This window comes from Canis lupus, chromosome 34 (assembly GCF_048164855.1).
Source record: "Canis lupus baileyi chromosome 34, mCanLup2.hap1, whole genome shotgun sequence".
Taxonomy (NCBI): domain Eukaryota; kingdom Metazoa; phylum Chordata; class Mammalia; order Carnivora; family Canidae; genus Canis; species Canis lupus.
Window position 1 is genome coordinate 1,975,557 of NC_132871.1, and position 27,427 is coordinate 2,002,983.

General features: G+C 45.4%; 1 protein-coding gene across 2 annotated transcripts in view; it reads right to left on the reverse strand.

Moving 5' to 3' along the window:
- The window catches only part of ITGAV (integrin subunit alpha V), an 87,691-nt gene that overhangs the window by 34,671 nt on the left and 25,593 nt on the right, over positions 1-27,427 (reverse strand). For both annotated transcript variants that reach the window (XM_072810855.1, XM_072810854.1), the window contains exons 3-13: positions 22,743-22,834; positions 21,081-21,195; positions 15,313-15,374; positions 13,323-13,368; positions 10,466-10,591; positions 9,837-9,881; positions 8,613-8,656; positions 8,456-8,512; positions 6,159-6,211; positions 5,585-5,787; positions 223-414 (exon numbers count right to left, since the gene is read on the reverse strand). In XM_072810855.1, the coding sequence (XP_072666956.1) occupies positions 223-414; positions 5,585-5,787; positions 6,159-6,211; positions 8,456-8,512; positions 8,613-8,656; positions 9,837-9,881; positions 10,466-10,591; positions 13,323-13,368; positions 15,313-15,374; positions 21,081-21,195; positions 22,743-22,834 (1,035 nt within the window). The remainder of the gene's footprint in view (positions 1-222; positions 415-5,584; positions 5,788-6,158; positions 6,212-8,455; positions 8,513-8,612; positions 8,657-9,836; positions 9,882-10,465; positions 10,592-13,322; positions 13,369-15,312; positions 15,375-21,080; positions 21,196-22,742; positions 22,835-27,427) is intronic.

Sequence of the window (27,427 nt, forward strand, 5' to 3'; positions counted from 1 at the left end):
GAAAGGAAACGTAGAGGGCGTGGGTCACACTGGAAACTCCCAGCAAGTAGACTGCTCTTGGCTTCAGTGATAAGAGCTGGGCCTTCAGCACAGCAGGTACAAACAACACCTGAACTATGTCCCCGAAATGACTCATAACCTCCATCAGGAGAGCGGTAACTACAACCCGTGCTATCAGGCCCGGAAAACCTAAGGAACGCTTATGTGTTCCTAGCAAAGCACCTGGATATCCATTTCTGTCTATGTCCGTGGCTCCTTTCATTGAGTAGCCGAAGCTGGGCGGCATGCTCCGAGCAGCCCACTTCCCTTCCAGGATTTGAGATGGGACCGCGTTCAAGCCTGTTAGTCTTCCATTGAAAATATAAACAAGTCCCTTCTGATCTTCACCCCCATACGGTGCAGCAATCGCAATATCTGTGGGGGGAAGAGAAGGAGGAGAGGGGGGTTTGGAGAGAAATGAGGAGGAGAAGGGGAAGGAGGAGGAAAAGTAAGGGGGGGGGGCAAGAACAGAGAGAAAGTGGTGTTAGTACTTATTATCTACACGGCAAAGGCCTAAATGCAGGGATCTTCTGCTTTCCAAAGGTCTCCCCCCTACACCCAGCCGCGGTTAGGAAAGTCCTGCATTAGGACCTGTCCTTGCTGCCTGAAAGAAATCTGAAGAGGATCCGCTTTTACCAAGAAAAGCAGAATCAGCGCTCAGCATCTGTTTTTGCAAAAAATGAACCCCGGTGGAGGCTGTGCGCGCCCGGAAGGGCAAGAGTGGCGCCCACAGGCTCCGTCCCCGGAACTGCACCCAGCATCTCAGCCCAAACCGGCACAGCACGGGCAGCGTGAGCATCTGCGCCGTATCTCAACTTATTTCGTGCAAGACGTGTCCCGAGGTATCACGAGAGCCTGAGAGTTGCTTCTTCACCTTACATCACTTCTGCTTATGAACGTTTTCGCTTTCCTTTTTTTTTTTTTTTAAGTTTTTATCTATTTATTTGAGAGAGAGAGAGAGAGAATGCATGTGCGAGGCGGAGGGGCCGGGGCGAGGGGGAAGCAGGCTCCCTGCGGAGCACGGGGCCCCATGATGCGGGCTCCATCCCCCGGGGGATCCCCAGCTTGGGAGTTTTCCCAGGAAGGCTCTATGTCCGGTTAGCAGGGGGAAACCTATATTCGTACAGCCCGCTCACCGCAATAAATACTGGTTCAAAGCGTAGTAGCATATTCTTTATTCAAAAGCAACAACCTTGGGATCCCTGGGTGGCGCAGCGGTTTGGCGCCTGCCTTTGGCCCAGGGCGCGATCCTGGAGACCCGGGATCGAATCCCACATCGGGCTCCCGGTGCATGGAGCCTGCTTCTCCCTCTGCCTGTGTCTCTGCCTCTCTCTTCCTCTCATGAATAAATAAATAAAATCTTTATTTAAAAAAAAACAAAAACAAAAAAACAAAAGCAACAACGTAATTCAAGGAGATCCAAACAAAACTGTGTGGAGAGGACATGAACCTGGAAGGCAGACAGGTATTCTGGGTCTGACTCTGGGCAAATCACTTAACCTTTCAGGACACCTCAAAATGCCTCATCCTTGAAGTGGAAAGACGGGGACGAGTCCCAAGATTCACCCCAGGTTCACTCCAGCTCTCAGAATTCTAGTTCATTTACAGGTGCATGGTTTTTTGTTTCTTGAAGCAGAAGCCAGCCTGGCTTGGAAACCTGGAAGTTATGACTTCATCTCGATCTTGCTCCACTTTGTATTAAAATAACACAAACAAATAAGAAGTTTGAAATTCTTAAAAAAAAAAAAAAAAAAAAGGAAAAGATCACTATGACCTTTCCTAATTCCGAAGTATATGATAAGTATGTCCCCTCGCCTGTCTGTGGACGCCGTCCTAGCCAGGCCAGTGTCCTTCCTCTGGGCCCCTAAAGCCACCTAAGTGGCTCCCACTTCTGTTCTTGCCCCTAAAATCCACTCTGCTCTCAGCGGCTGACGGTTAGGGTCGTGTCACCTGCTTTCTGCAGACCCGCCCGTTACTACCTGACTCGGCTGCTCCCCGCCGCCCCCTCCTTCTAGCCTCAATCCCCCTTCCTACCATCAGTCCCAGCCTCCGTCTCCGCTCTGTGACCAGGCCAAGCTACCTCCCATCTCCGGGTTCCTACTTGCTGCTCCCTCTGCCGTAGCAGCCCTTGCCCCAGGGCTTCTCAACAAGCTTTGCTCCGGGCCATCCAAACCGGAGATGAAATGTCACCTAATGGGAGGGGCCTTTCCCTTGACGGTGACCCCAGGCGCTCTCACTTACGGGGTCTCCACTCTCCACACTCTCACACTCACCTGCCCTTTTTTTTGTTTTGTTTTGTTTTTTGTTTTTTGTTTTTTTTGGAGGGGCTTTGTTTTAACCCACAGCTTTTATCGCCGTCTCAGTTCCCCCATTAAATGCTTACTCTCTGACTTCTCCACGGAGCGTAGCTTTCCCAAGAGCAGGGAAGTGTGGCATCCTGGGACAGTCCCTATGTGCGCAGCCGTTCCAAACTGCCTCGGTTACACTCATCTAGCCTCCTCCGTGCTGTGTCCCCTGGGCCGTCGGCGACACCTGGATCACCTCTTAGTGGGACGATTGTCCATCATGCCCTGGAGCCTCTCAAGCACTGCGAGGACTGCATTCTAACATGCACTTGCTTACGTGAACGTGGCCCCTAGTGATGCTGAACTCCCACGGGACGTGGATGGGCTCTAACGTATCCTCCCATCTGTAGCCCTCAGAATGGCCTACAGCAAGCACCAACGAACAACGTGCTACTCTTTAAAAAAAAAATATTTAAATCATGTCATCATGTAAGAGTTCTTTTAAGTGTCAAAGGTAAGCATGACTTCTAGCTTGACATAGGCATGAAGAATCTATTTATACGATGTAATTTCCTAAGAGAAGGCAACCCCCGTGCTGAGAAACCGTCTAACAAAAATCATTTTGACTTTTCTAGACTTCTCATTATTTTACACATTCTAATCACCTTCTCTCTCGGCTGGCATGTGTCCAGTCCGGAAAGTCCTACCTTTTCGCTCAACCGATTGCTTCCTTTGATTATTTCAGGTTTTATTTTCGGTGTTTCTTCCCTCTTTCTGGGTTGTGGGGAGAGGGGTGCTGACAAAAACTGCACGTGATTGTAGGACATAGCGTGACTGTTTTCGGTGTCCTCGTGGTGACCCCCAGGGCTTCCTAGTGGGTGTGGGTAGGAAGGGGGGCCTAGAGGACGGATGGCAATCCAAAGGGCGAACGTCAGCCGGTTTCAACAAACGTCGTGGTCTGGACTGTAATGAACAGTCCGCTCTACGTGTGTGAACTGTACATACGTGTAACCTGCAAGTGCGTATGAATAGTTCCTTAAAGACGGCTCAGATCGTTCACAACCAGCATCTGGGCCGGTAAGACTCCAGGAGAAACTCGGGAAGGAAGAAAAAAAATCATCCTCTCTGCTCTCCATTTCTAGAAGTAGAATCTGTTCGTAAAAATCTTTGTAAGATTTTGGTATTTTTTAATCTGCTGGTGACATAATCGCTGCGTTCACAGATCGCACGTTTTGATGGAAATACAGGGAGCAGAGAGGGACACGGGCCGGATCATGGCACTAAGGAGACTTCCTTTAAATAAGTGGCTGAAACACCCTTAAGACAAAGCAACGGCAAACACGCCCAGCATCTCCCAGAAAACCCACAGACGGACGGACGCGAGGAATTCGGTGTGTTTACTCAAGACAGAACCTGAAACTTGGCCCTACGTTTTCTGCATGGTCTTGTGACCAACAAGTAACAGCTCAGCCTGTTCTCGGCTGTTTTCCTTTCTTTTCTTTTCTTTTCTTTTCTCTTTCTTTCTTTCTTTCTTTCTTTCTTTCTTTCTTTCTTTCTTTCTTTCTTTCTTTCTTTTTCTTTCTTTCTTCCTTTCCTTTCTTTCTTTCCTTTCTTCCTTTCTTTCTTTCTTTCTTTCCTTTCTTTCTTCCTTCCTTCCTTCCTTCCTTCCTTCCTTCCTTCCTTCCTTCCTTCCTTCCTTCCTTTCTTTCTTTCTTTCTTTCTTTCTTTCTTTCTTTCTTTCTTTCTTTCTTTCCTTTCTTCCTTCCTTCCTTTCTTTCTTTTTTTTTTTGAAGACTTTATTTATTTATTCATGAGAGACACAGAGAGAGAGGCAGGGACAGAGGCAGGGGGAGAAGCAGGCTCCCTGCAGGGAGCCCGATGTGTGGGACTCGATCCCAGGACCCCAGGGTCATGACCTGGGCCAAAGGCAGACGCTCGACCCCTGAGCCACCCAGGTGCCCCCATACTGTTGTTTTCAAGTTCTATTTTAAACTTTACATCTGATTCATGTTCTCTTGGAGGTAAAAGTCCTCAGGGCTCTACTTGAGGGGCCACAATGTCCCTGTAGGTGGTTTTCACCCTGGACGCACCTGGGGTCAGTCTCAGAAATGACCCTTCCGGCGCATGACATAAAACGACCCCGCAGGCGGGAGTGCAGCGGTCTTGAAGCCTAAAACATGTTTTCCTTCTCTACTGCTGCTTGGAAGGCTCACGAGTCAGCCATAGTTTTGAAGTTTTCTCTTTAATTTATAGCTTTTTTAATATCCTAAGGGGCGCCCCTATGTATTATCGATTATCTGAAAACCCAACAGTCCAGCTCTCTACTCTGATCTCCAGCGGGTTTTGTAACAGGTATTTCTTCTAAAAAGTCTTATAAGGGTGCCTCTCCTGCTCTGTCTCTCATGAATAAATAAGTAAAATCTTTAAAACATAAAATAAAAATAAACTGCTAGGGACAGCCGGGTGGCTCAGTGGTTTAGCGCCTGCCTTTGGCCCAGGGTGTGATCCTGGAGACCCGGAATCGAGTCCCACGTCGGGCTCCCTGCATGGAGCCTACTTCTCCCTCTGCCTGTGTCTCTGCCTCTCTCTCTCTCTCTCTCTCTCTCTCTCGTAAATAAATATCTTTAAAAAATAATAAAAATAAGTTGTTAAATAGGGCTATTATAAAACAATGAGCTCGTATTTTTTACTTGCCCCCCAGAAGGGAAGTTATGGCCTCCTTCTGAATTTCTTAGATGCCACAACAAAGTCAGGGCTTTAAAAGTAGGAACAACAAATCAACAAATCGACAAATCAGCAAATCGGCAAATCGTACCTGTAAGAGATGCAGTTAGGGTCACATGGCCTCCAGGGGGTGCCTGGGTGCATTTTTTTACATTTGCATCCAAATGGGACAGTAGAGGGTGCTGCTGCTACACAGGATGGAGAGAAAAATCCCCACCTGACCCCGGGCTCCCTGGGAAAGCAGATTTCTCTGTAGAAATTAACCACTCACTGCAAGACTCTTAAGATAAGGCTATATGAATAACGATTCATCAGAATCCCTTTTTCTTTTTAAATTTGTTCTGACTTTAAAAAATAAAAAAAAAATAAAAAAAACTTGTTCTGACTTTTAAGGAAAAAGAGCAACTGTCGTTTGACCCGGTGTGTCGCTGCCAATCAAATGCTTCCTTCCAGGAAGATCTGCTACTACGACCTCCCGTCGTCGAGGAGGGTGGACACGAAATCAGGAACCCACTGCTGTCGAACCCGGATCTTACCATTGAAGCCATCCTGGTCCAGGTCGCCCAGAGGGGCAATGGCACTGCCGAACCTGGCAAAGACCTCAAACCCGTTCAGCTTGGTCGTCTGGAAGTCTCCCGAAGCTCTCTGCAGAGACACGGAAACCTGCCCCACCTCTTGGAGTTTGCCGTCAGAACCACGATCCATGAAGAGAGGCGCTCCGATGAACACATCTGCGTAACTGCAAGAACCGGATGCTCGTCACTACGGCAAGATCACGTTCCATCTATGAGCAATGACTTTTCTTATGAAAACTCAGCCTCTCCTCTCTCTCTCTGTCATGACCAGATTGAAGCATAAAGTCATTTCAGACTGAAACCTTCCTCCAACTCCTTTAAGAAACCACGAGTGGTTCACAAACATGACCTTATCCCTTCTTATCGCAAAAGCTACTGGAATCATGAACTTTTCTCGTATTTGTGATAAGGTTGGTTCAAATGGTTTCTTTGAACAGAAAGATCAGCAGGAAGGGGACAAAGAAACAAAAGAAAGACTGTTTAGTTTTAGCAACGCATTTATAAACCGTTCCCGGAAACATCGTTTTAGACTTACTCATCCCCATTAATGTCAGTGGCAGCAACAGAAAATCCAAAATATGCAGCCATCTGGATAAAAAAGAAGAAAATGAAATATTTACTTTTTATTCAACTAGTGTGGACAGTTAATATTCTTGGTGTATTCATCACACAGAAGGGTCTTTTTTTTTTTTCTCTCTCTCTCTCTCTCCATACAGAGCGCTTCAATCTTGATTTCTTCTCTTAGGTTTCTTCTCCCAACACAATCCGGTGATGATGTTTTTATATTTTCCTGGATTTATGGGCAAAATACGTCCCTGCATATCAGGTCAGTGTCTCGCACGCATCCCACTCGGGCCCAAGTGTGATCAATACTCCTTCCCAGGCCTAACCTATCACCGCCCTTCCTCTCCACCGCCCAGCATGCGGCAGACGCAGACACACCACCAGAAGGACAGAGTCACAGACAGTTTTCCACGAGCCCAAGAAGCCATCAGTGGGGGTCTGTGTAGTGAAGATAACAGACGATGATCATTACCAGGTGATAGCTGGCTCTCCCGAAGATAACGGGACGACTGTTAATAGGTCCTCACCGGCCCTCCCTAAGTGAACACGCTGCTACTCTCAAGAAATCACTGCTTAGAAAGACCTCGGAATGACTCTGTTCTTGTCTCACGTCTCAGCTGGTTGGTTGCCCAGGGGCGTTGCTTTTGGATCATACACAGGACAAATGTTTCTGGACGTGTTACAGGATTACGTGGAAGGAGAGAGACGGTCCTTTCCTCCAGGACACGGGACCGCCCCGGACCGAGCAGTCTGGCTGGAAATGAGCGTGAAAAGGAAAGTTCTACAGGTGGCGTGTACGGCGTGTGTGTCTGCAATTTCTGTATTTCCTTAAAAAACGAGCCACGTGCAACGAAAAATGAGCATGCAGAAGCGAAACTGAGAGAGGGGACAGTTTAAGGATGGACCGAGGTGAGGAATGGGTCAACACACCGGAAAGGGGAACGTCTGCAAAGCTTCCACAATGCGATCAGTGGAGCCGCCAGGAGGGAGTTACGGGGAGGCCTGCGCCATCTGGTTTGGGGTGAATGAGCATGAGGGAAGACAGCGAGAGGGGCCCCTGCATGCCGTGGCCGGGTCCGAGCGGGCGTCCGCCGTGCAAGCGCAGCCTTCGGGCCTGGTCTCGCGGGCCCTCTGCCCCGACGTGCAGAGAGAAGCCGGGCATTTACGGAGACAAGTTTTATCCTGGGCACCAGGATGGAAGTGCCTTCCTGTGGTTGTTGCTACGACCCCATAAGGAAGCCACCTCTGTCCCTATTCTTTATGAGTGACCCACCACATTCACGGTGGCACGTACCTTGTGTTACGCAGTAGGACCGTGAACCCAGAGCCTAGGTCTGTCCTCAAGCGAAGACCGCCCGGCACCCCCCGGCACCCAAAAAAACGGCGGCGGAAGAGGAAGAAAGACAGCATCATGCACTGTGTGCGACAAGATCCAGGGACACACTGGGCATCCCCCAGGACAGGCTGCGTGAGGCCGGGGGGTCACGGGTGCCCGGAGGGATGCGCACCCCCCGCCGCCGCTCTGACCGCCTGTCGGCTGCAGGCCGCTCCATGCCGCGCACCTGCCCCGACTCTCACGCTTGGGGAGTCTATGCCGCGAGCCTGCCGATCCTCCTGCAAAGCCATGCACGGCGTCTCCGGAGCAGGACGTGGGCTCGAGTCCCCGGCCCGCAAACCGCGAGACGCTTCTTTTTCCCGGGCCGCCAAACTTCCCCTTTGTCGTCCCTAAATTCTCTGATGCAAAGAGTAGGAAAGGCCATGAAACGCCTGCACCTGCAGAGAACGTCTGGTACCTGAGAGCACTACCTCCCACCTGAAGAACGCTTTCTCTCACGTCCTCGGGCGAAGTGCGCTCACGACACCCGTATTGTAGGCATCGGCGCCACGCTCCGTTTTGCATCCGGTAGGACTACAAGGCACGGAGGACGCCTTTACGGGGAGTTCAGTGTCATCAGCAAAGAAAGAGGAAGTTTCTGTGCTTTGGCGTGTATGGCGTGTGTGTCTGCAATTTCTGTATTTCCTTAAAAAATGAGCCACGTGCAGCGAAAAATGAGCGTGAAAAACGTGCAATTACAGAAGCCCTTCCTTACACAGAGGACTTTGGCCGGAGGTGAACCCTCTGAAGCCTGCTTTACATTCACCACAGTGACTATCAAACCAATATATCCATCTCACAGTCAACGCAAACCATTAGATCATCCGTAAGTCTACGACGTTAGGAATGCAGATGCTACAATACCAAACGAACAAAGCAGTCTAAGAGCGTACCTGGTCACCGGTGAAGTTGTGCAAGGACGACATGTTTTTCCCATCATAAATATAAACCTGTGGAGGAAAGACAAAAGCATATGAAATACGGTCGTAAAACAGAAGATAACCCAGAATTTTTTTTTTTTTTTTTAAAGATTCCTTTTAATTTTCCTACCATTCCCAAAGTCCTCGCCGCTCTCGGGACACCTGAAACAAAGTCTGAAAGGAAAAACATAATGACTCATTTTTTTTTTAAGACTTATTTTATTATTTATTTATGATAGACATAGAGAGAGAGAGAGAGAGAGGGAGGCAGAGACACAGGCAGAGGGAGAAGCAGGCTCCATGCCAGGAGCCCGACGTGGGACTCAATCCCGGGTCTCCAGGATCGCGCCCTGGGCCAAAGGCAGGTGCTAAACCGCTGAGCCACCCAGGGATCCCCATAATGACTCATTTTCAAGACCAAGTATTGAGAACTGCAAGAAGAAATGGATTTACAGGAGGAGCGTTAGGTCCTGTTTTGTTATTTCAGCAGAAAAAGAAGGTAAAAAAAAAAAAAAAATCTTTGAAAATGGTACTCCACAATAAAGGGCCAGAACATTTTTTTTTTTTAACCACAAATATCAAATGTCCACAAAATAGAGAAAGATTCTTGAGAACCTTCAGATAAATGCACGTGCGCCCTTAGGCTTTTGTCATCTTATTAAAAAGAGAAGGGTCAGGATAAAGTGACCCCAGAACAAAACTAAGTTGTATCTACAGTGATGAAAAATAATACAGAGTGAGATGGGGTGGAGGCGGCAGGGACACAGGAATGGGGTCAAGATCAGGGGAGTGTCTGGTTCCTAGACTGAGCTCGGTGGGCGGGGGGCGGGGGGGAGCGGGCAGAGGACGGAGAGAATCGCAGGGCGAGGGCCCAGAAGTCACAGGCGGTGCCTACGAGCCCTCCGACAGGACCCGCTCCACCAGAGCAAGAAGAAGAAACTGAAGAAAAACTAAAACGTCATGGGCTGGAGGGGGGCGCACGGGAAGACGCGGGGCCCCAGCCCGGGCGGCACCGACCCCTCGGCCCGTCCCCGCCACGCTCCACGCCGCCGGCCCAGACCCCGTACCTGCTCGGGCTTCGCAGTGTCGCCTGTCTCAAACCCTTAGGCTGTATCTTTTCAGGACGATCACACAGGGGGGTGCCGGGGGCTCCGGCCAAGCGGCTGCCAGGGCCCAGCTCGCCACCCCGGGGCCGGCAGCAAGGTCCCCCCCCCCAGCCCTGCTCCTCCCTCTCCTCCCGGCGGGGGCCCCCTGAGGCTACCTCTCACTCTGTCTCTAAAAAAAAAGGAAAAACTCTTGGAAAAAAAGAAGAAGAAGAAGAAGAAGGATTAAATACAGTTTACGCGCATCATACCATCTACGCCATCGCCGTTAAAATCTCCAACAGCCACGGAATAACCTAAAGGGGGAACAAAACGGGAACCGCCATCAGGGCACAGTCAGTCCCCTGGCGCGCACCTGCCGAGCAGGCTTCCCTCGAGCGTACTTTCAAGTAGAACAGACTCTTGAACAGGGGCTCGAACTGCACAGGCGGGTTTTTTTTTCAATAAATACAGTATTGCACTGTAAATGCATGTTCTTGATGGTTTCTTGACATTTTCTTTCCTCCAGCTTGCTGCATTGTAAGAGTACAGCACATGATACACACGACACGCAAAATGTGTGTCGCTCCCACCCTCCGCCTCAACCCGCCCCACCTTTCTCATGCACTCTTTCAAAAAAAAAATTAAAGACTTAAAAATTAATTTAAAAAGTTATTATTAATCATTGTATAAATAACCACTCTTAAATTTCAACCACTGAAATGTAACCTATGTACCCAATAATAACCTGAAATTATGTGCCTATTCTTTAGATTAAAAAAAAAATTCTTTTTAATCTCTTTCAACATAAATTATTTTCCTGCTCAAAGTAGCATACACAAATACAGGAAAAATAACACTGCAACTCCATAAAATGAATCCATATTTTGGTTTAACTCACCCAAATAACTGTCATCAAAAATAGCTTGAGCCGTCCGAGTTGCTAACTGGTTATTATACTTGATGCTGTAAACTTTGGGGTCATATTTAGATACGATTTCTGCCACTTGATCTGAAATGAGCTGACCTGAAAAATATATATAAAATCACTTTTTAATGGGAATTTATGATGCAGAGGATAGACGGCACCTGCACACACACATAAGGATAGCACTAGAGATTAGTGTTTGTAATTATTAGCCTTAAACAACTCTCCATAATAGTAAATCTGAAATTTGATATTTTTATAGTCACAATTACTTCTCTTCAAGCTAGTTCTTACAATTAGTCACAGCGAGGAGACAAAAGTTTTATAAATGCAAGATCTGTCTTAATGCACAAAAGAAATTGATGCTAAATAACTGGAGTAATAAAATCAAGAGCTGTTTCCCAAATAAATCCATTAGAATTTGAAAAACCTACTGAAATGACTAAATATCTTTTTTACTTTTACTAATTCTTTTCCCCCACAAATCATTTGGATACCTTTATGGAAAGGCCTGAATGGGTGAGTTCAATTCTTTTTTTTTTTTTTTTTTCAGAACCTTAAAGTTATCAGGTAGACAAGAAATCCTGAGCAGTACACAAAAATCAGATTGTGTTTCCTACCCCGAGAAAGGCTGGCTAATTTATCAAACATCACCTCCCTACATGAAGAAAATAATCTCTTCATTTCTGCCGTTTCAGAGACAAGCTCATAGCTAATGTTTCTCAGTCTGTCCCAATGGTCCAGTCACAAAGGTTGAGTCCGCAGGGCAGGAACACGCTCTGCTGGGGCCACTGCTTCATCCCCTGGGCCTAAACAGTACCTAACACGCAGCAGGAATCCAAGAAATACTTCTTGAATCAAAGAACATGGGAAAATCCCGTCATCTCTTTTGAATAAAATATAACTTTAACTATTTGTACAGAGATAACTCTGAGATCTATGGAAAAGATTGACTCTGACATACTTACTCATTCAGGGTAAAAATCTGCTGATTTTAATATTATTAGAACAAAATATTCTCTGCCCAACCAGTGAGTCTTTCAGTTCCATACCCTAGACTATTTTTAGGAAAATTCCAATCAACACCGTATCGATTGTCTGCATCTGTCCTAACTTTTAAAGAGAAATGAACAGACACTGTGTAATACTCCAGGTGTTAAAAGAACTAGTGATCTAGGGGCGCCTGGGTGGCTCAGTCCATCAAGCGTCTGCCTTCAGGTCGGGTCATGATCCCTGGGGTCCTGGATCGAACCCGTCTTGGGCTCCCGCTCAGCACGGAGTGTGCTTCTCCCTCTCCCTCTGCTGCTCCCCCTGCTTGTGATCTCGCTCTCTCTCTTTTCTCTCTCACAAATAAATAAAATCTTAAAAAAATAAAAATAAAAAAAGAGGAAGAAGAGGAACTAGTCCTCTAAACATGTTCACAGCTGAGTCTCTGAAAAAGGCAGAGGTACCGAGTGGTCCTGACTGAGGTCACAGAATCCACCTCGGGCTCCCAGGCATTCCCAGCAGACATCGCCCACCCCCCCCACCCCCCACTGAATGACATAACTAGCACCAAAGGAAAAAAATAAATAAATTTGTGTTTTCTATCTTACTAGAAAATATTAGTATCTTCTATTTTAATCCTGGATGCAATTAGAACCGCTATTTCTGCTTTCATTTTAAAACTGTGAAACCCAACACACTTTTCCTAGATCATTCCATTTTCCAATAGATGTATATAATTTGTAGAAATTCAAATTCTTCTGTTTCGGTTACTATGCTGATCCACCTTTCCCTTAGTTTTCCCTTTTCTTTACTCTCTCCTTTGTCGTCCCTTTCACGTTTCCATTTATTCCCATTTCTCATCCCTTCTTATTTTCTTTACTATTTTCCTTCCATACATCTTTCTTTAGTTTCCCTTTCTACAAAGAAAAAGCAAGCATGGGCTTTCCTACAAAAAAAGCAAGTAAGGGAAAGCATAGTGTAGAATTCAGAAGTAAAATTCGGAATTAGAAAGTACTTGCACATCAACAGGGTCATAGGTTTTTCCAGCTCCTCCAGATACTGGTAATGCTTAAATATCAGAATAACAAGGAGCAAAAGTTCTGACCTTGTAAACAGCACGTTTTTAGCAGGAATCTAACAGGTGAATATACCGACTAAAGAAAATGTGTCTACCAAGTGATAAATGAAGCATAGAGCAAGTAAGCACATTGATTCTCCTGTTTCCAACTGTCCGCAAATAACCAAATAACGATGTTACGCATTTGTATAAACGGCTATTTTGTTGGGCCTCCCAGGATGACCCAGGAACAGGTTTTATTTTTAGATTGATGCCAGTTTAACTACATTCTTTTCTGAATGTATCCTCTGTTTTTAAAACTCCCCAAACACAAAGAAATCATTCTTGATGGCAGTGATTAACAAGAAAATAACCATTTAGCTATTCTAATGTGTAAATCTGAAAAACTTTAAAACCCCGAGCTTTCAGAATACCACAATTTGTGGTATTCCTGTCACTTCCGAATGCTTACATAAAAAGAAATCGTCTTCAATTACTTTATACATTTACTTTATAAATTACTAAAAGCATTGTTTATTTTTCTACTAGGAATATATATTAGATGTATTTCAACACGCCACCTATTTTATGTTCTATACATATTACATATAGGACACTACAGTCCTTTTTAAAAAAGAATACTGTGTAACAGACAGTGATTATACATCGAAATTGTATTTTTTGATGTATTTCTTTACAATAGTTTGAAAAATCTCACAGGCACAGAAGCTAAGTGAACATGAAACACAATCATTACTGAGTGATTTAAAAACTCTATTAACCTACCTTGCCAATAAAAACTACCAGGACCACCAAGAAGTACTCTGTCAGCCTAGATTAAATCAAACAAAAAGGTACGTATTTAAAAACAGGTGGTTTAGAAACTGAAAGCAATGCAATACACAGACAGCTAACATTCAATACACATGAAAGCTATACACACACACACACATATATATACACATCGAAGTCTTAAATCTCAAACACTAACTTATTTTCAGTAAATTTTCATTGCATCCTTTTCTAAAAGGCAAAAAAAAAAAAAACACAACAAAAATTAAAAAAGAGTTATAATGCATGTAATATATGAAAATGCACACATTGATTTTACAGATGCGGCTGCTGCACATGCTTGTTACGAAGCAAAACTGCGAAATATTTTTGAGGCACAATGAAGACAAAAAGTCATTGATTTTGTGTATTCCCTTTGTGACTACATAGGCAACTTTCTAATAATCATTAAAAATTATTTGGCTAATGAAAAATTATTTTTTTAGTGTCTTGCAGATCTAAACAAATGAAATTAGTGGGTAAAATGAAATTTCAGGGTAAGTTAGATGCACAAATTACACTTGACTAGCTCTTCTTGTATCTGTGACAAACTAAGTATCTAATTCGAGGTAACTGTATTTAGTGTTTGAGCACATTTTGGAAATTTCTTCCTTCTGGATGGAAAAAAAAAAAATTGTTTTCCCCCTTCAAACATACAGATAGCCCTTTCCAGCTTTCAACAATGTCCTGCCCTGACCATGTAAAAGACACTTCTAAGCTGTCTGCTTTAAAGGGAGACCTTTTTTTTCAGAAATGAGTTGAAGAAAGTAAACAGTTAATTTAGCAATGAGTATTCATCGTATGAGAGTATTTCTGGGGCTACAGCGCACAGGCATAGGGACAAAAACCTTATTTCAAAACTTATTTCATATTTTCAAACTCCTATTTGAAAATATGACATGAAAGTGTAAAGCCAATATTTATGAATATACTTTACCTGTTTTGCCTCAAGGTCTGAATTATGAGAAATTATGAGTAAATTCTGAATTATCAATTTCAAACTGAGTGATTTAAATCAATGATGTAGGAAAGTTAACGAGAACCATAGTCCTAGAAAAAGTTTTTTAGTAAAATAAAGATAAAATACAAATTTTTAATAAGAAAAGGCTTTACTGATTTTTTTGAATTACATAATTATACAGATTCTATTGTTTTAATAAATTTAAGGCATTTTCTAAGAAAGTCATAATAAGCTTTCTAAGGAAGCTCCACTTTTAATCAATATATATAAGATTTCTCTAGGAGTAATTAATATTCTCAATTTGAATTCAAAATGTTCACAGATGCTATCCAAAAAAATGCACACACACACACAAAAATAATACAAAGAAAAGTACTTTAGAAAATTCTCCTTTGAAAACACCGAATTGTTATTTTAGAAAAACAGATTAAAAACTATCCACTCTGGAGGGCATATTAGCTCTATTAAAACTACACAGAGCCGTAGATATGAGGTTCTTTTCTTTTTTCTTTTTTTTTTTTTTTTGAGATTTTTTACAATAATTAAGTTGCTTCAGCTTTACTTGGTGCCTGTAGGCACATACAGGTGGCAACATGCATGTTTCTCAGCTTTTATGTAACTGAACTATGATTTTGTAACAAAGCTCCCATTGACAGAGTTTTGTGAAAAATCACTTTTAGTCAAAAAGAGAAAATTGTAATGCTGTATCAATCTATCTAGCTGGAAATTTTACTTAAGTCATAATGGCTATCTACATCTACAGGAGACTGTCCACTGTCCTCCCTTCCCATTCTGATGTCTATGTGAGATAAGCAACACCTGCTAGGGAGAGAATACAAGGCAAAGAATATCAAAATGCATGGGTCATTTTTATTAGCTGTTTTCATAAAACAGGTAATAGTTACAGAGAAGCAATTAACTTTTAACAATGGTTTAGATAATGAGGTAGATCTGAATCTCATTCAGTCTTAAACAAGGACTTACTTTGGTAAAATCAATGCTGAATCCTCCTTGACAAAATCCCTGTCCATCAGCATCAATATTTTCTAAAATAAAAAGATTGGAAATATACACAAACCCAAACATAAACAAATAACATAAAACAAAACATGAGAAAAATCTGTATCACTATAATCATAAGGCAACGTACTACGAATTGGGAATGTTCATTCACTCAGGCACTTAATGAGTTATTACCATATTCTAAAAAAAAACTAGTATGCATTTTTATCAGCACCATTTTCTCAGATATGGCAAGAGAGATCAAAGTTCCTGGGATGGTCACCAGGAAACAGAAACATCACCTGAAACAGTAGATTCAAAACTTATTTTTAACCACAACCCACAGGCAAGATTATTATATGTCATAACCCACACCACCCAACACGTACATAGTATATGTGTGTATATCACAGATAGGTAAGTAAGATAAAATGTCACAAAACAGTATCACTATTACCGTGTCCGGTATATTCTGATATTTTCCATTTTATTTCGTTCCATTTTTAAAAAATGACTGGTTACGAGCCACTATCCTGATTTTATAAAACGAAGATGAGTTGTGATCTACAAGTCAAAAATTCCAATATCAGAGATGCTTCGGTGGCTCAGCAGTTAAGTGTCTGCCTTCGGTCCAGGATATGATCCTGGAGACCCGGGATCGAGTCCCACATCGGGCTCCCTGCAGGGAGCCTGCTTCTCCCTCTGCCTGTGTCTCTGCCTCTCTCTCTGTCTCTCACGAATAAATAAACAAAATCTTAAAAAAAAAAAAAATTCCAATATCAAATTACTATTATTGCTGCACAGTTGCCAGCCTATGGTCTTCACGAATTTATTACGAATACTAGTAAAGAGAAACATATATTCCTAATACGTATTTACTACACATACATTCTGTAGCCAACAACTATAAAACGTCTATTAAAAACGTACTTCAAAAAAATAAAATAAAATAAAATAAAGAAAAAAATAAATAAATAAAAAAAATAAAAACGTACTTCAAAATCTGGAGAGAGAGCTAAAAACCCTGACGATGTTTAGCAAAGAGCAAAATATGAAACCATCTTCATGATATATTTAGAACCTCACACAGTCTAATGAACATGAACATCTTCAAACAGGACCCTTTCAATTATTTTCCAAATGATCACAGACTCAGACTCTCTTTAGTCCCCTCTTATTTTGTTGTTCTCACAAAAGGGGACAATTTCTGGACAACCAGCCAATTAACTTAAATTAACTCTAATCATGAGTGATCCTGGACCTAGAACACAGGTTAAGGATGAACCTGAAGACTCTCCCTTGATTTATTTATCTCCAGGGTAACAAGGAACAATGAAACGCTCCTCTTCAGTTACCAAGGAATTCTTGTAGCCGATATTACAATATATAAATAATTATGCTGCAGTATTACTGAACCGGCCACCTACACACAGCAACCAAAAATACCTATTTTCAGTACAATTGAAAGAACAATTTCCAAAAAATTTTGTCAAATACTCTACACACAGCAACCAAAAATACCTATTTTCAGTACAACTGAAAGGACAACTTCCAAAAAATTTTGTCAAATACTCCCATCAAAAATTTCGAAAAAAAAAAATTTTTTTTTGGAACATATTTTAAAAACCTGGGAACTGCCCCAAGATGACACACTTAATAACTAAATTTAGAATTTTAGAAAATAGCCTCAAGAGCGTATTGCTACCCCAATGTAAATTCTCCTTGACCAAGAGGGAATGGGAAAACGTGGGCTGGGGTTTCCAGCGCCTCGTGCATCATACTGAGCAAATCCGCTCTGACCTCAAGTCAGCTGGTTTTTTCCTGCATTCCAGTGGCATTCAGGGGAACTCTTTCAGGCTATTTATAAAGACATCCCCTTTTCGATCATCATACTCTATCTGCTTTATCAGGTTTCCCAGAATGTCCAGCCAGAAAACACGATCGTCCTGTAAAATTCTCTCAACAGGCACGAAGTAAGCCGAATTAAACTCTACGTTTATGCCGACGTCAAGAACTGTACGCTAACGACAGGCTATTTTGGTGAAGGCTTTGGTCTTTATTGCTACACATGAATACCATTCCTCCCACTGGCCAAGCGACAGCGTTATCAGTGATGTTGCCGATTACAGCCACCGGCAAACCACCAAGCCCCTCCTCCGTGAGCCGCGTCCTGCACGGAAACGTTGGTTATCTTTCTAAATCTTTTTTTTTTAAGATTTTATTTATTTATTCACAGAGACACAGAGAGAGGCAGAGACACAGGCAGAGGGAGAAGCAGGCTCCATGCAGGGAGCCAGACGCGGGACTCGATCCCGGGACCCCGGGGTCACACCCCGGGCTGCAGCCGCCGGGGCTGCTCTGTCTTTTTAAATCTTAGACGCGATCCTACCAGAGACACTACTGGTACTCACAATTTACAGGTAAGGAGCTCAGGCTCAGAGGAATTAAGCAACGAGCCAAGCAGCTGGCGAAGAGGAGAGCGCGGATCTGAGCCGCGTGTCCACAGCATCACGCCGCGCGGGCACAAGGACGCCGCACCTTAGCGTCTGAGCACCGGTCAAGGGGAAAGGGAAGGCAACGAGCTTGCACAACTGAGAAGGATCTCAGCGCGAGGAAGGCCCGTCAGGAGGCAGGTGGAGCAAAGGACTCAGCCTGAGCGAGGACCTGGGAGTGTGCGAGCTCTGGGATGTGCGGCTCCGGCACTTTTAGAACAGGACGCCCGGGGGATCCCTGGAGGCCCAGCGGGTAGCGTCCGCCTTCGGCCCAGGGCGTGACCCCGGGGTCCCGGGAGCGAGTCCCGCATCGGGCTTCCCGCCGGGAGCCTGCTTCTCCCTCTGCCCGTGTCTCATGAATAAATGAAATCTTAAAAAAAAAAAAAAAAGAAAAAGAAAGAACAGGACACCTGCCCCTGTGAAAAGCCATCAGGTGGCAGAGGGTTATGAAAACGCCAAAAGCAAACTAACCGACGGCGAGGGTTCAGGCCCAGGGTGGCCCCACGGGCCACGCCGAGAGCAAAAGCAACTAAGCGACGGATCCCCACGAACCGCCACGAGCCCACGAGCCCGGGGACCGAGCGAGCGGCGCTTCGGAGCCTGCACCCCGTGCACGATGCGTCGCTGGCTGCCGGGGACACAGAGCACGACCCCCGGCCTCGGCTGCTTTCATGCAAGTCAGCGTGTCACCAACAGCGGAGCAGAGCCCGGGCGGGCGACACGGGGCCCACACGCGTCCTGCCCCACGCTCGCGCTCCCCGGCCACACCGCCCTGGCCTTCGGGCAAAGGCCGAGCCGAGGAGCCCGTCCCTCGATCAAGGGCCGTGACCCAGACGGAGAAGGGCGACCGCGTCGGTTCCTGCGGCCAAGTGCTCGGCTTCTTCTGAGGCTTGAGGCTCTGGACCTGATCAGGGGTCAGCGCACGGTTTCCGTCAAGGACCAGACGGTCAATACTTTAGGCCTCGGGGCCGTGTCCCGGTGGCGACCACTCGGCCTCCCCGAGGAAGCAACACGTCGAAGGGGTGGGGGGGAGGGCTGCGTTCTACCGAGACCTCAGTTACAAGAAGCGGCGCCAGCGGCGTGGGCACCTGCTCGGAGGCCACTACCCCAGAAGGCCAGGTCTGAAGGGACCGTAGGGCTTCTGTGCCTAAGCAAGGACACGAGCAGCACGCGACAGGTGGGCCGGCCCGGGCGCGGCAAACCGGACACGGTGCCCCGCGGCCGCCGGAGGGTGCCCGGTGGTGGCCCGCGTGCTGCGCGAGGTCCCCAAGGGCCCCTACGCCTCCGGGCCCGCCCAGACTCGGATTTGCGAAGGGACGACGTGTGGCTGACGGAGAAGCCGTGGGGAACACCGAGGCGACCGAGGCGCAAGGCCCTGCGAGGAGGGAGGCCTGGGTTCAAATCCTCCTTCGACGCTCACTGCTCTGAGAGGGAAGAAACCCTCGGGCTCTGCTGTCCGTCCCGCAGGCGTCGGTGGCAGCGGCCCCGGGGAGCCAGCTCCCGCCTCCACCCTCCTGCACGCACCCCCGGCCACCCAGGACAGCGCCAGGCGGCCTGACCCACCCGTGGACGCCGCCCCTCCCTCGCACGGTGCAGAGCGCCGAGCTGGTGGCTTCAGAAGTAAGGGTCAGGGCAACCATTCGGGATGTCTTGGGGGCTCAACCTCTGCGAGTCTGGAAGACCCAACACTTCCTCCGGCCTGGTGTCAAGTCGCCCGGCGCCGAGGAGACCCCAGCGGCAAAGGTCCCCACGCTCCACTCCTGCTACTAGCTCCCTCCCCCAAGCTAACTGGCTAGCGAAGGAAGATGAAAAGCAACTGCCCTGCCCGAGGGGGCGCTGGGGCCTCAGCGGGGGAGCACCTGCCTTCAGCTCAGGCCGTGATCTCAGGGTCCCGCGGTCGAGCCCTGTGTCAGCAGGGCGTCTGCTTCTCCCTCTGCCCCCCGCCCCCTCTTGCTCTCAAATAAATAAAATCTTAAAAAAAAAAAAAGTAATAGTCTGAAAAATGCTTTATTCTTTTATTTTTATAATTGTATTTTTTTATTCATGAGAGATGCAGAGAGAGGCAGAGACACAGGCAGAGGGAGAAGCAGGCTCCCTGCAGGGACCCGATGCAGGACCCGATCCCGGGACCCCGGAGTCACGCCCTGGGCTGAAGGCAGATGCTCCACCACTGAGCCACCCGGGCTGCCCCTGAAAGGTGCTTTAGATATAAATACCACAACACGTTTCAATAAGCGAGGTTTCTTGTATAAAGAGAATCTCGAGTGGTGGCCATTTAACCACAAAGGAGGGCAAAAGCACTGGTGTCTCCTGGGGCACCCGGGTGGCTCTGTCGGCTACGAGTCTGCTTTAGGCTCCGGGATCTCAGGGTCCTGGGATCGAGCCCCGCATCCGACTCCCTGTCGATTCCCCTGCCGCTCCCGCTCTCTCTGTCCCTCTCTGTCTCTCAAATAAATAAAATCTTCAAAACACAAAGCAAAACAGAACTGGAATCGCCTTTGGAAAAGCATCATCCCAAGTAAAAGGGCTGAAAATCACCTTTGGCCGCAATATGAATTTCATCTGAAATTTCAGATAATATGAAGTCAACCGAGTGAGAGCCTCTGGACCATCAGAAGAGGGGGGAGCTTGGTAACAGACTCAGGGAAACTCTGATCTACAAGAAGGAAAATTCAGGAGAAGCTGGCTGGCTCGGTCGGTAGAGCGTGCGACTCTTGATCTTGGGGTTATGAGTTCAAGCCTCAGGCTGGGTATAGACGTTACTTAAGAGTATCTTAAAATTTAAAAAAAAAAAAGTTTATTTTTTATTTTAAAAAAATTAAAGGAGGAACATTCTGACTCAGAGTCCTGAGCTCAATGTTTCACCTTCTTAGGTAAACTCTGGCTCTTTAAGACACATTTTTTTCTCCTTTTACATTCAGCATCACTATTAATACAAAGCTCTGGTTCTTATGCTCTGGTTTCCGTTAAATCGCCTTGTAGAGTTTCCTAAAAACGCAGGTGCCCAGGCCTGACATGGACCTACTGCGTCAGAGGTTTCTGTTTTAGGAAGTTCCCACATTTATGTGAGAGATGCTCCCTTGAGCATCTTTTGACTGACACACAGTCGTGCCTACACACACACACACACACACACAAAATTCTGAACAAAGTAGGCTCCCCAACCATCTTTTAAAAGCTGGCACAAAAAAAAAAAAAAAAAAAAACTAAAAAAAAAATAATAATAAAATAAAAGCTGGCACAACTCCCTGCACATACTTGATCTGCACGGAGCGTACTCCACAGTCTTCGCTCCGTCCTGAAGAAAGCAGGTTCCCACGGGCTCTCTCTCCTGTTTCATTTCAGTCCTCCAGTGGTACAGCGGGGCGCAGGCCTGCAACCAGAGGGGGCGGCCCACAGCGTGAAAATCCCCGTGAAACGCAGCGTTTCGGATCATCCATACGACTCCAGAATCCAAAAACACGTTGTGAGCATGAATAAAGATTAAACCCGTCTTATACCAAGAATTCCCCATGACAACAGTGGATACAGATAAAGAGTACTTTTCTCACATCCTTTTTTCCCCCAAAAATAGCAAAATTATTTCACACGGCAAAGGTCTCACACGTTCCACTAATTCTGAAAATTACTGTGAAAATTATTTTCACTCTTCTTGATGTTGCGACCGTCAGAGATGGAATCGGCCTTTTAACAAAGTAACATTCTCCTATGTATAGGATACAGGCTACTATGATCCATCATTTATTATTAAGCATATCATAAATGTTTATTTAAATATAAACAGATTCATATTTACTATTAAGCATATAATTTACTACTAAAAGACTTGGCAGGGCTTGTTTTTATCTACTTTCCAGGTAAGTTGATGACCTTTTTGTTTTCAGAATTCTAGATTTCAACACCAGGTATAAGCAGCAGAGGGAGGCATATTTTAGTGACACAGTAATTTAGCAAAATGTGACAATTTAATTTGCTGCAAAACAGTTCAGTGCATTTTCTGTCAGGTTTTTTTTGAAGCAAAACACATGGACACAAACCCCGCAGACATCAACGGAAGGTTATTTTACATTTTCCCTGAAAAAAGTGGAAGGAGAGGATGATGGCCACTTGTCCGCAGCCGCTGGGTGCTCCAGGCACAAGGGTCCCTCACTCTTCCGCAGGTTCGTGTCCCCACCTCCCACCTCCCATGTCCCCCACTCTCAACCTCGTCCTCCACTTCCAGTCGGAGTGGAAGCTCCTCTGAAATTCCAGCTCCCCCACAGATTCTTCCCGGACGGCCCCGTCGGATCATCAGACGACAGCAGCAGATAGGGAAGGGTCCCCGAGGACATGAAATCAGAGCCACAGTCAGGGTGACAAGGAGCTGACCAAGTGACCCCGAGCATGGTGGAGGCAGAGGGGCCAGGGACGCGGAGGTGCCGACCGCGGTGGCCGGTCACAGGGGGAGGAAGGATCCGTCGCTAGAGCGCGTGGGGCGGGGTGACGGGTGCCAAGGGGACCAGGCCAGCGGCCCGCTCACCACGACGCCGAGGAGCCGGCGGCAGCAGGGCTGTCCCCAAGGCAGAGGGACACCCCAGGGAACGGGACGCTCGCTTCGGGCTGGCCCCCCACGGACACGGGTCGCCGTCGGGGCAGGAGCGGGGGACGGGGAGGCCACTGTGGTCGCCCGGCTGGCAGCCCCCCTACATGGGCTCCCAGGTGGGCTCGCGGGGCACAGGACGGGCCAGACCAGAGGGCCGGTTCCCCGCAACAACCGCAGTCCCTGGGCCCAGACTCCCTGCCCGACGGGGGGCACCGCGGGCCCAGGCCCACCCACGGGGTACGGGAGGCGCCCCGCGGCCGGCTCTCCAACACAGCATCTCCCGGTGCCACATAAAGCACCTCAACTCACCTACGAGAGGAAATATCCAGAAGACTTACCAAGATCTTATCCTGTTTCGATCTCACAGATGCTCCAAACCACTGGTGAGACTTGAACTCCAATGGATCATCCTTGGCATAATCTCTATTGCCTAAGAAAAATATTGTGAGGGGTGAGAAACAAGATATATATTCTTCATATAACAGAGTTTATTACAATCCAGCCAAGGTCTAAAAACAGCGTGCTGTTAATTAATCAAATACCACATTAGCTATTTACCTCGTGTACTTTATAAACGTCAGGAACTTTCAACCAACAACAAAAAAAAAAAGAAAAAAAACACACAGGATGACGAGAAGTGTCTCAGGGTTGTTGTGAAGCCCTGTTAACTATAATAATGCAGATGTGAAAAAGTACTAAGTTTCCCAACTGCTAAACTGTAAAGATCGTTAACTATCAAATACTTATAATTACCTACTGTACTCCCAGAAGTTCCAGGATATAAAGATATTTATGAAAACAAAAGGCCACTGCCTTCATAAAACACCAGTAGTAAGAGACCACAGTAAAACACACCAACACAGGGCGAACGACATAAAACAGGAGTTGGAATCTAGCCGGAGGGAAAAAGAATCAGATTTAGCACACTACGTGCAAATATTTGTTTTCAGTTTACATCATTAAGAAAATCATTCCCAATATGCCAGCCGCTCAGGAAAAGTACTGGAAAGGAAGAAAAGAAGAAAGAAAAGAAAAGAAGAAAAAAAAGAAAAGAAAGAAAAGAAAAGAGAAGAAAAGAAAAGAAAAGAGAAGAAAAGAAGGAAAGGAGAAAGGAAAAGAGAAAGGAAAAGAAAAAGGAAAAGAAAAAGAAAAAGGAAAAGAAAAGAAAAGAAAAAAAAGAAAAAAGAAACGGAAAGGAAAGAGAATAGAAAAGAAAAAAAAAGAAAAAAGAAATGGAAAGGAAAGAGAATAGAAAAGAAAAGAGAATAGAAAAGAGAATAGAAAAGAAAATAGAAAAGGAAAGAAAAAAGAAAAGAGGAAGGAAGAAAGAAAGAAGAGAGAGAGGAAAGGAAGAAAAGGAAGGAAGGAAGGAAGGAAGAAAAGAAAGAAGAAAAAGAAAAAAATAAAGAAAAAAGGGAAGAGAAGAGAACAAAAAGAAGGAAGGGAGGAGGGCAGGAAAGAAGGAATCCTTTCCATTGAAAGCTATTAAATTGGTCAAGGAAAAAATTATGGAAACATAACCATAAAGCATTTGGGGAAAGAGAGACTATTTTTTGAGAGAAAGAGACTATTTTTAAAGTCTAGTCCGTTCCTCTCAACCTATTTATGATGATCATCCCCTATAAACCTACATTCCAAGGGGAAGGCAGTCACTACCCTCCGAGGGGCATCTGTAGTCCCGTCTCCCTGCAGCGCTCCTCCCGAGGGCCAAGAGAGCAACCGAAAGGTCTGCTGACAGGTGAACAGGAAATGCGGTTTTACATCCAACAGAAGAGTATTAGCCCCGAAAAGAAGAAAATCCTGCCAGCGGAGAGGACACTGATGGATCTAGAGAATATTCTATTAAGTGAAAGAAGTCAGACACAAACACTTCATTCTATCCCTCATATATGGACTCTAAAATAACCTACTTGTTAAAAAATAAAACAACAAAAAAAAAGTAGACGTGAATCCTCCGTGTGATTATTTCCCCCCATCCGTGAGGCCGAACGGATGGGGAATCGCATGAATCAAGCAGCTCAGCCCAAGCTTTGAGTCTACAGAAACAGCAGAACGACCCACACTAAACGACAATGAGCAAGAAATGGCCTTTTTCTTTTTTCTCTAAGTGAGATTTGGGGTTTTGTTTGTAAATAGAGCGTAACCCACTACGGCCTCGGCCCCGCACAGCCTAACACACTCTGCTTTTTCCAGAGGGGCCCGACCAGCAAAGCAGCGTAGCTTCTGGGCCGACCGGGTTCAAATGATGACTCTTCAACGATTTAAACCATAAAACTTCATGGTTACAAGGGACTGAATAGAATCTTTGTATTTCACTGCAAGCGAACGAGGCTCCCGCGGAGCGACAGGGTTTCCAACCTGTTCCTTCCTACAAAGGAAGCGAAGGCCTCTGCTCCTTACGTTGAACACAGTAGGACCGTGAAGCGGCTGGTGCCCGGGAGGACTCGCTCCCGCTCGCCGTCGCCGACACCCACAGATAAACCCAGGTAATCTCAGCCCCCGGAACCGAGCGTACGAGCTAATACTGCATGTGATCAAGAACCGCCACACTCGAACTGCTTTCATTTAAAAAGAAGCCTTTTCAGCAACTCTGAAGATGTCCAAGCAGAACCGAAGCTCTTCTCTATTAGGGGAAATATTTGGCTGTTCCGCATCAGAAAGGTTCAAATTAAGCCTCCATGTATTTCCTCCTAAGCTCTAAAACTGACCATGTGGCAAACAAAATGGCACAGAGTCAAAAAATCACTATATTCTCGCCAATTATTCCTGCCCTACAAGACCTGATACACATTCCGCAAGAATGGCAATGTCGAGAAAGACAACACAGCAGGGAAGACTCGAGGTTGAAAGAGAAGGAGACGCAGGAACCCGACGCAAGATACGATCTTTGAATCTTGTGTCTAAAATTCTTCCAAAAGTTATAAAGGACTTTGTTAGGATTATTGTGGACATTCAACTCTAGACCCTATGGTCACCAATAGTGTTGTCATAATGACATGCTTCTCGACCGTGATAATAGTGTCGTGGTGATGTAAGGGAAGAGCCTGGTTCTTGGGAGGTACGTGCTCTGGTACTTGGGGGTAACGGGGTACCGCACCTGCCACACTGGCTGAATCTAAGGGTATAACGTTCATTGTATTACAGTTCCAAATTTTCTGTAAGTTTACAAATGTCTAAAAAAAAAAAAATGTATAGCGACGGACAAGTTACACACTCTATGTGGCACAAGGCCCCTACGGGGGTATCTTCTATTTCTCGTTATTTGAACTCTTTATGGTATTTACTTTGATGATAAAACATTACAAATTAAGACATAAAACATATAATAAAGCCGCACGTGAAGATGAATCTAAATTCTACAATCCCCCACAAAGAAATGATGTCTGCTAACATTTTGGAGCCGATCCTAAAGACTTGTCTCATGAATACGTGCGTATCCTTTTATTTGTAGAATAGATATATTCTATATAGATATATATTTTATAAATATTTATAAAACGTTAAAATTGTGACTATATATAAATGTACAAACCATTTCCCCCTTAACAATACATCAAATAAAGTTTGACTACAGCATCATAGCCATTGTGTAGAACATCACGATGTAGCCATACGGCGGCTTATTTAACCGATTTTATCTCCCTCAGGTTCAGATTTAGGAATATTTCTATTTTGATTTAAAAGACCTACACATTCCCTCCAAGTCCTCTCTCCTCTCTCTTCCAATATACATAAGCAGCACAGCATGGCGCTATTGTTGGGGTCAGAGACATGGACTAAGTGCTAGATTAACCCGATAAACCCTCCAGAAAATGGTATGTAACGTGTAATATCATCCTAATGGATGAAATTTTTTTTCAAGGTCCCAAGATATACTTACTTTTATTTTTTATTTTTTTATACTTACTTTTATATGTAAGACTTTCCTGACCCTCAACCACCAGTTCCTGAAACAAGTCACACCCACTCCCACCTGCAGCCCTTTGTAACCACATCCTTCTGGCCGGGAAAACCTCATTCCTTCCATTCTTGATTCAAACCCTTAAGTCGCAGTTGTCCATTCAAGACCCTAACGCAAGACGAACCCGGAGTTTGACCCTGAAGGAAATACCCAACAAGGAACCATGGCGGACCCATGGCAGAGGATGTGTGAAATGGTCTGGGAAGTCGGGGGCAGAGGACAAGAAAGGGAAGCTTTCTAGGCCAAGGGGAACATCCTGAGGCAAGAAATGCAAGAGCAGATATGCTTGAATTTTTTTAGAAGCCTGAGTCGTTGGCCATGACTAGAGAGATGGGTCACGAGGAGCGTGGTCGCCAAGAGCTTTGCTGCTAAACTTCACCAAGACTGCGTCTGGTGGAGTCTTTGAATTGCTCTCTATGCGAAGCAATTTTTCTTTAATTCTATTCCCGGAAGGTGGAAGACGGGGTTTCCTCTCTTCTGTAGTATTATCCAGGTCTCCACTGAAAAACTATCTCCATGACCTTTTTTTTTTTTTTCCTGAAGAAATAGACTTTTCTCTAAAACCGCACGTCGTAGCAACAGGACACTGCTCTGCGCTGCCAGGTGGCATCTGCGTCTCCGTCACTACCACGTTCTAGTTCCTGCTTTCAGCAGGCATCAAGAACATTCGCTGCCACAGTGATTATGACACCTGCCTTTGCGGATAACAGGCTCAGCCTAAGCTAGAAAATGTCATGGAAACGAATTACAAATTTCACAATTTTTTAAATTTTATTTTCACCGTCAAGTATCACGGAGTGCAAAAATCCACAGTTGCTTCCACGTGGCAAGCGACTTCCAATAGTATTTAATAAGAAGGAAGGACGGACGACCAGTCAAATGTGAAAAAAAAAATCAAGCTGTGTGGTTCTTTTGGATTAAAGCAAGTACATTTGAAAAACCTGGAGCTTTACAAAAACTTTGACATGCCCCCCCCCCCCCCCCCAAAAACACAGTCATGTCTTAAGTAGCACGTGATTAAATGTGTTTTCAATTACGTCGCCAAACAAAAGTAAACTCTAT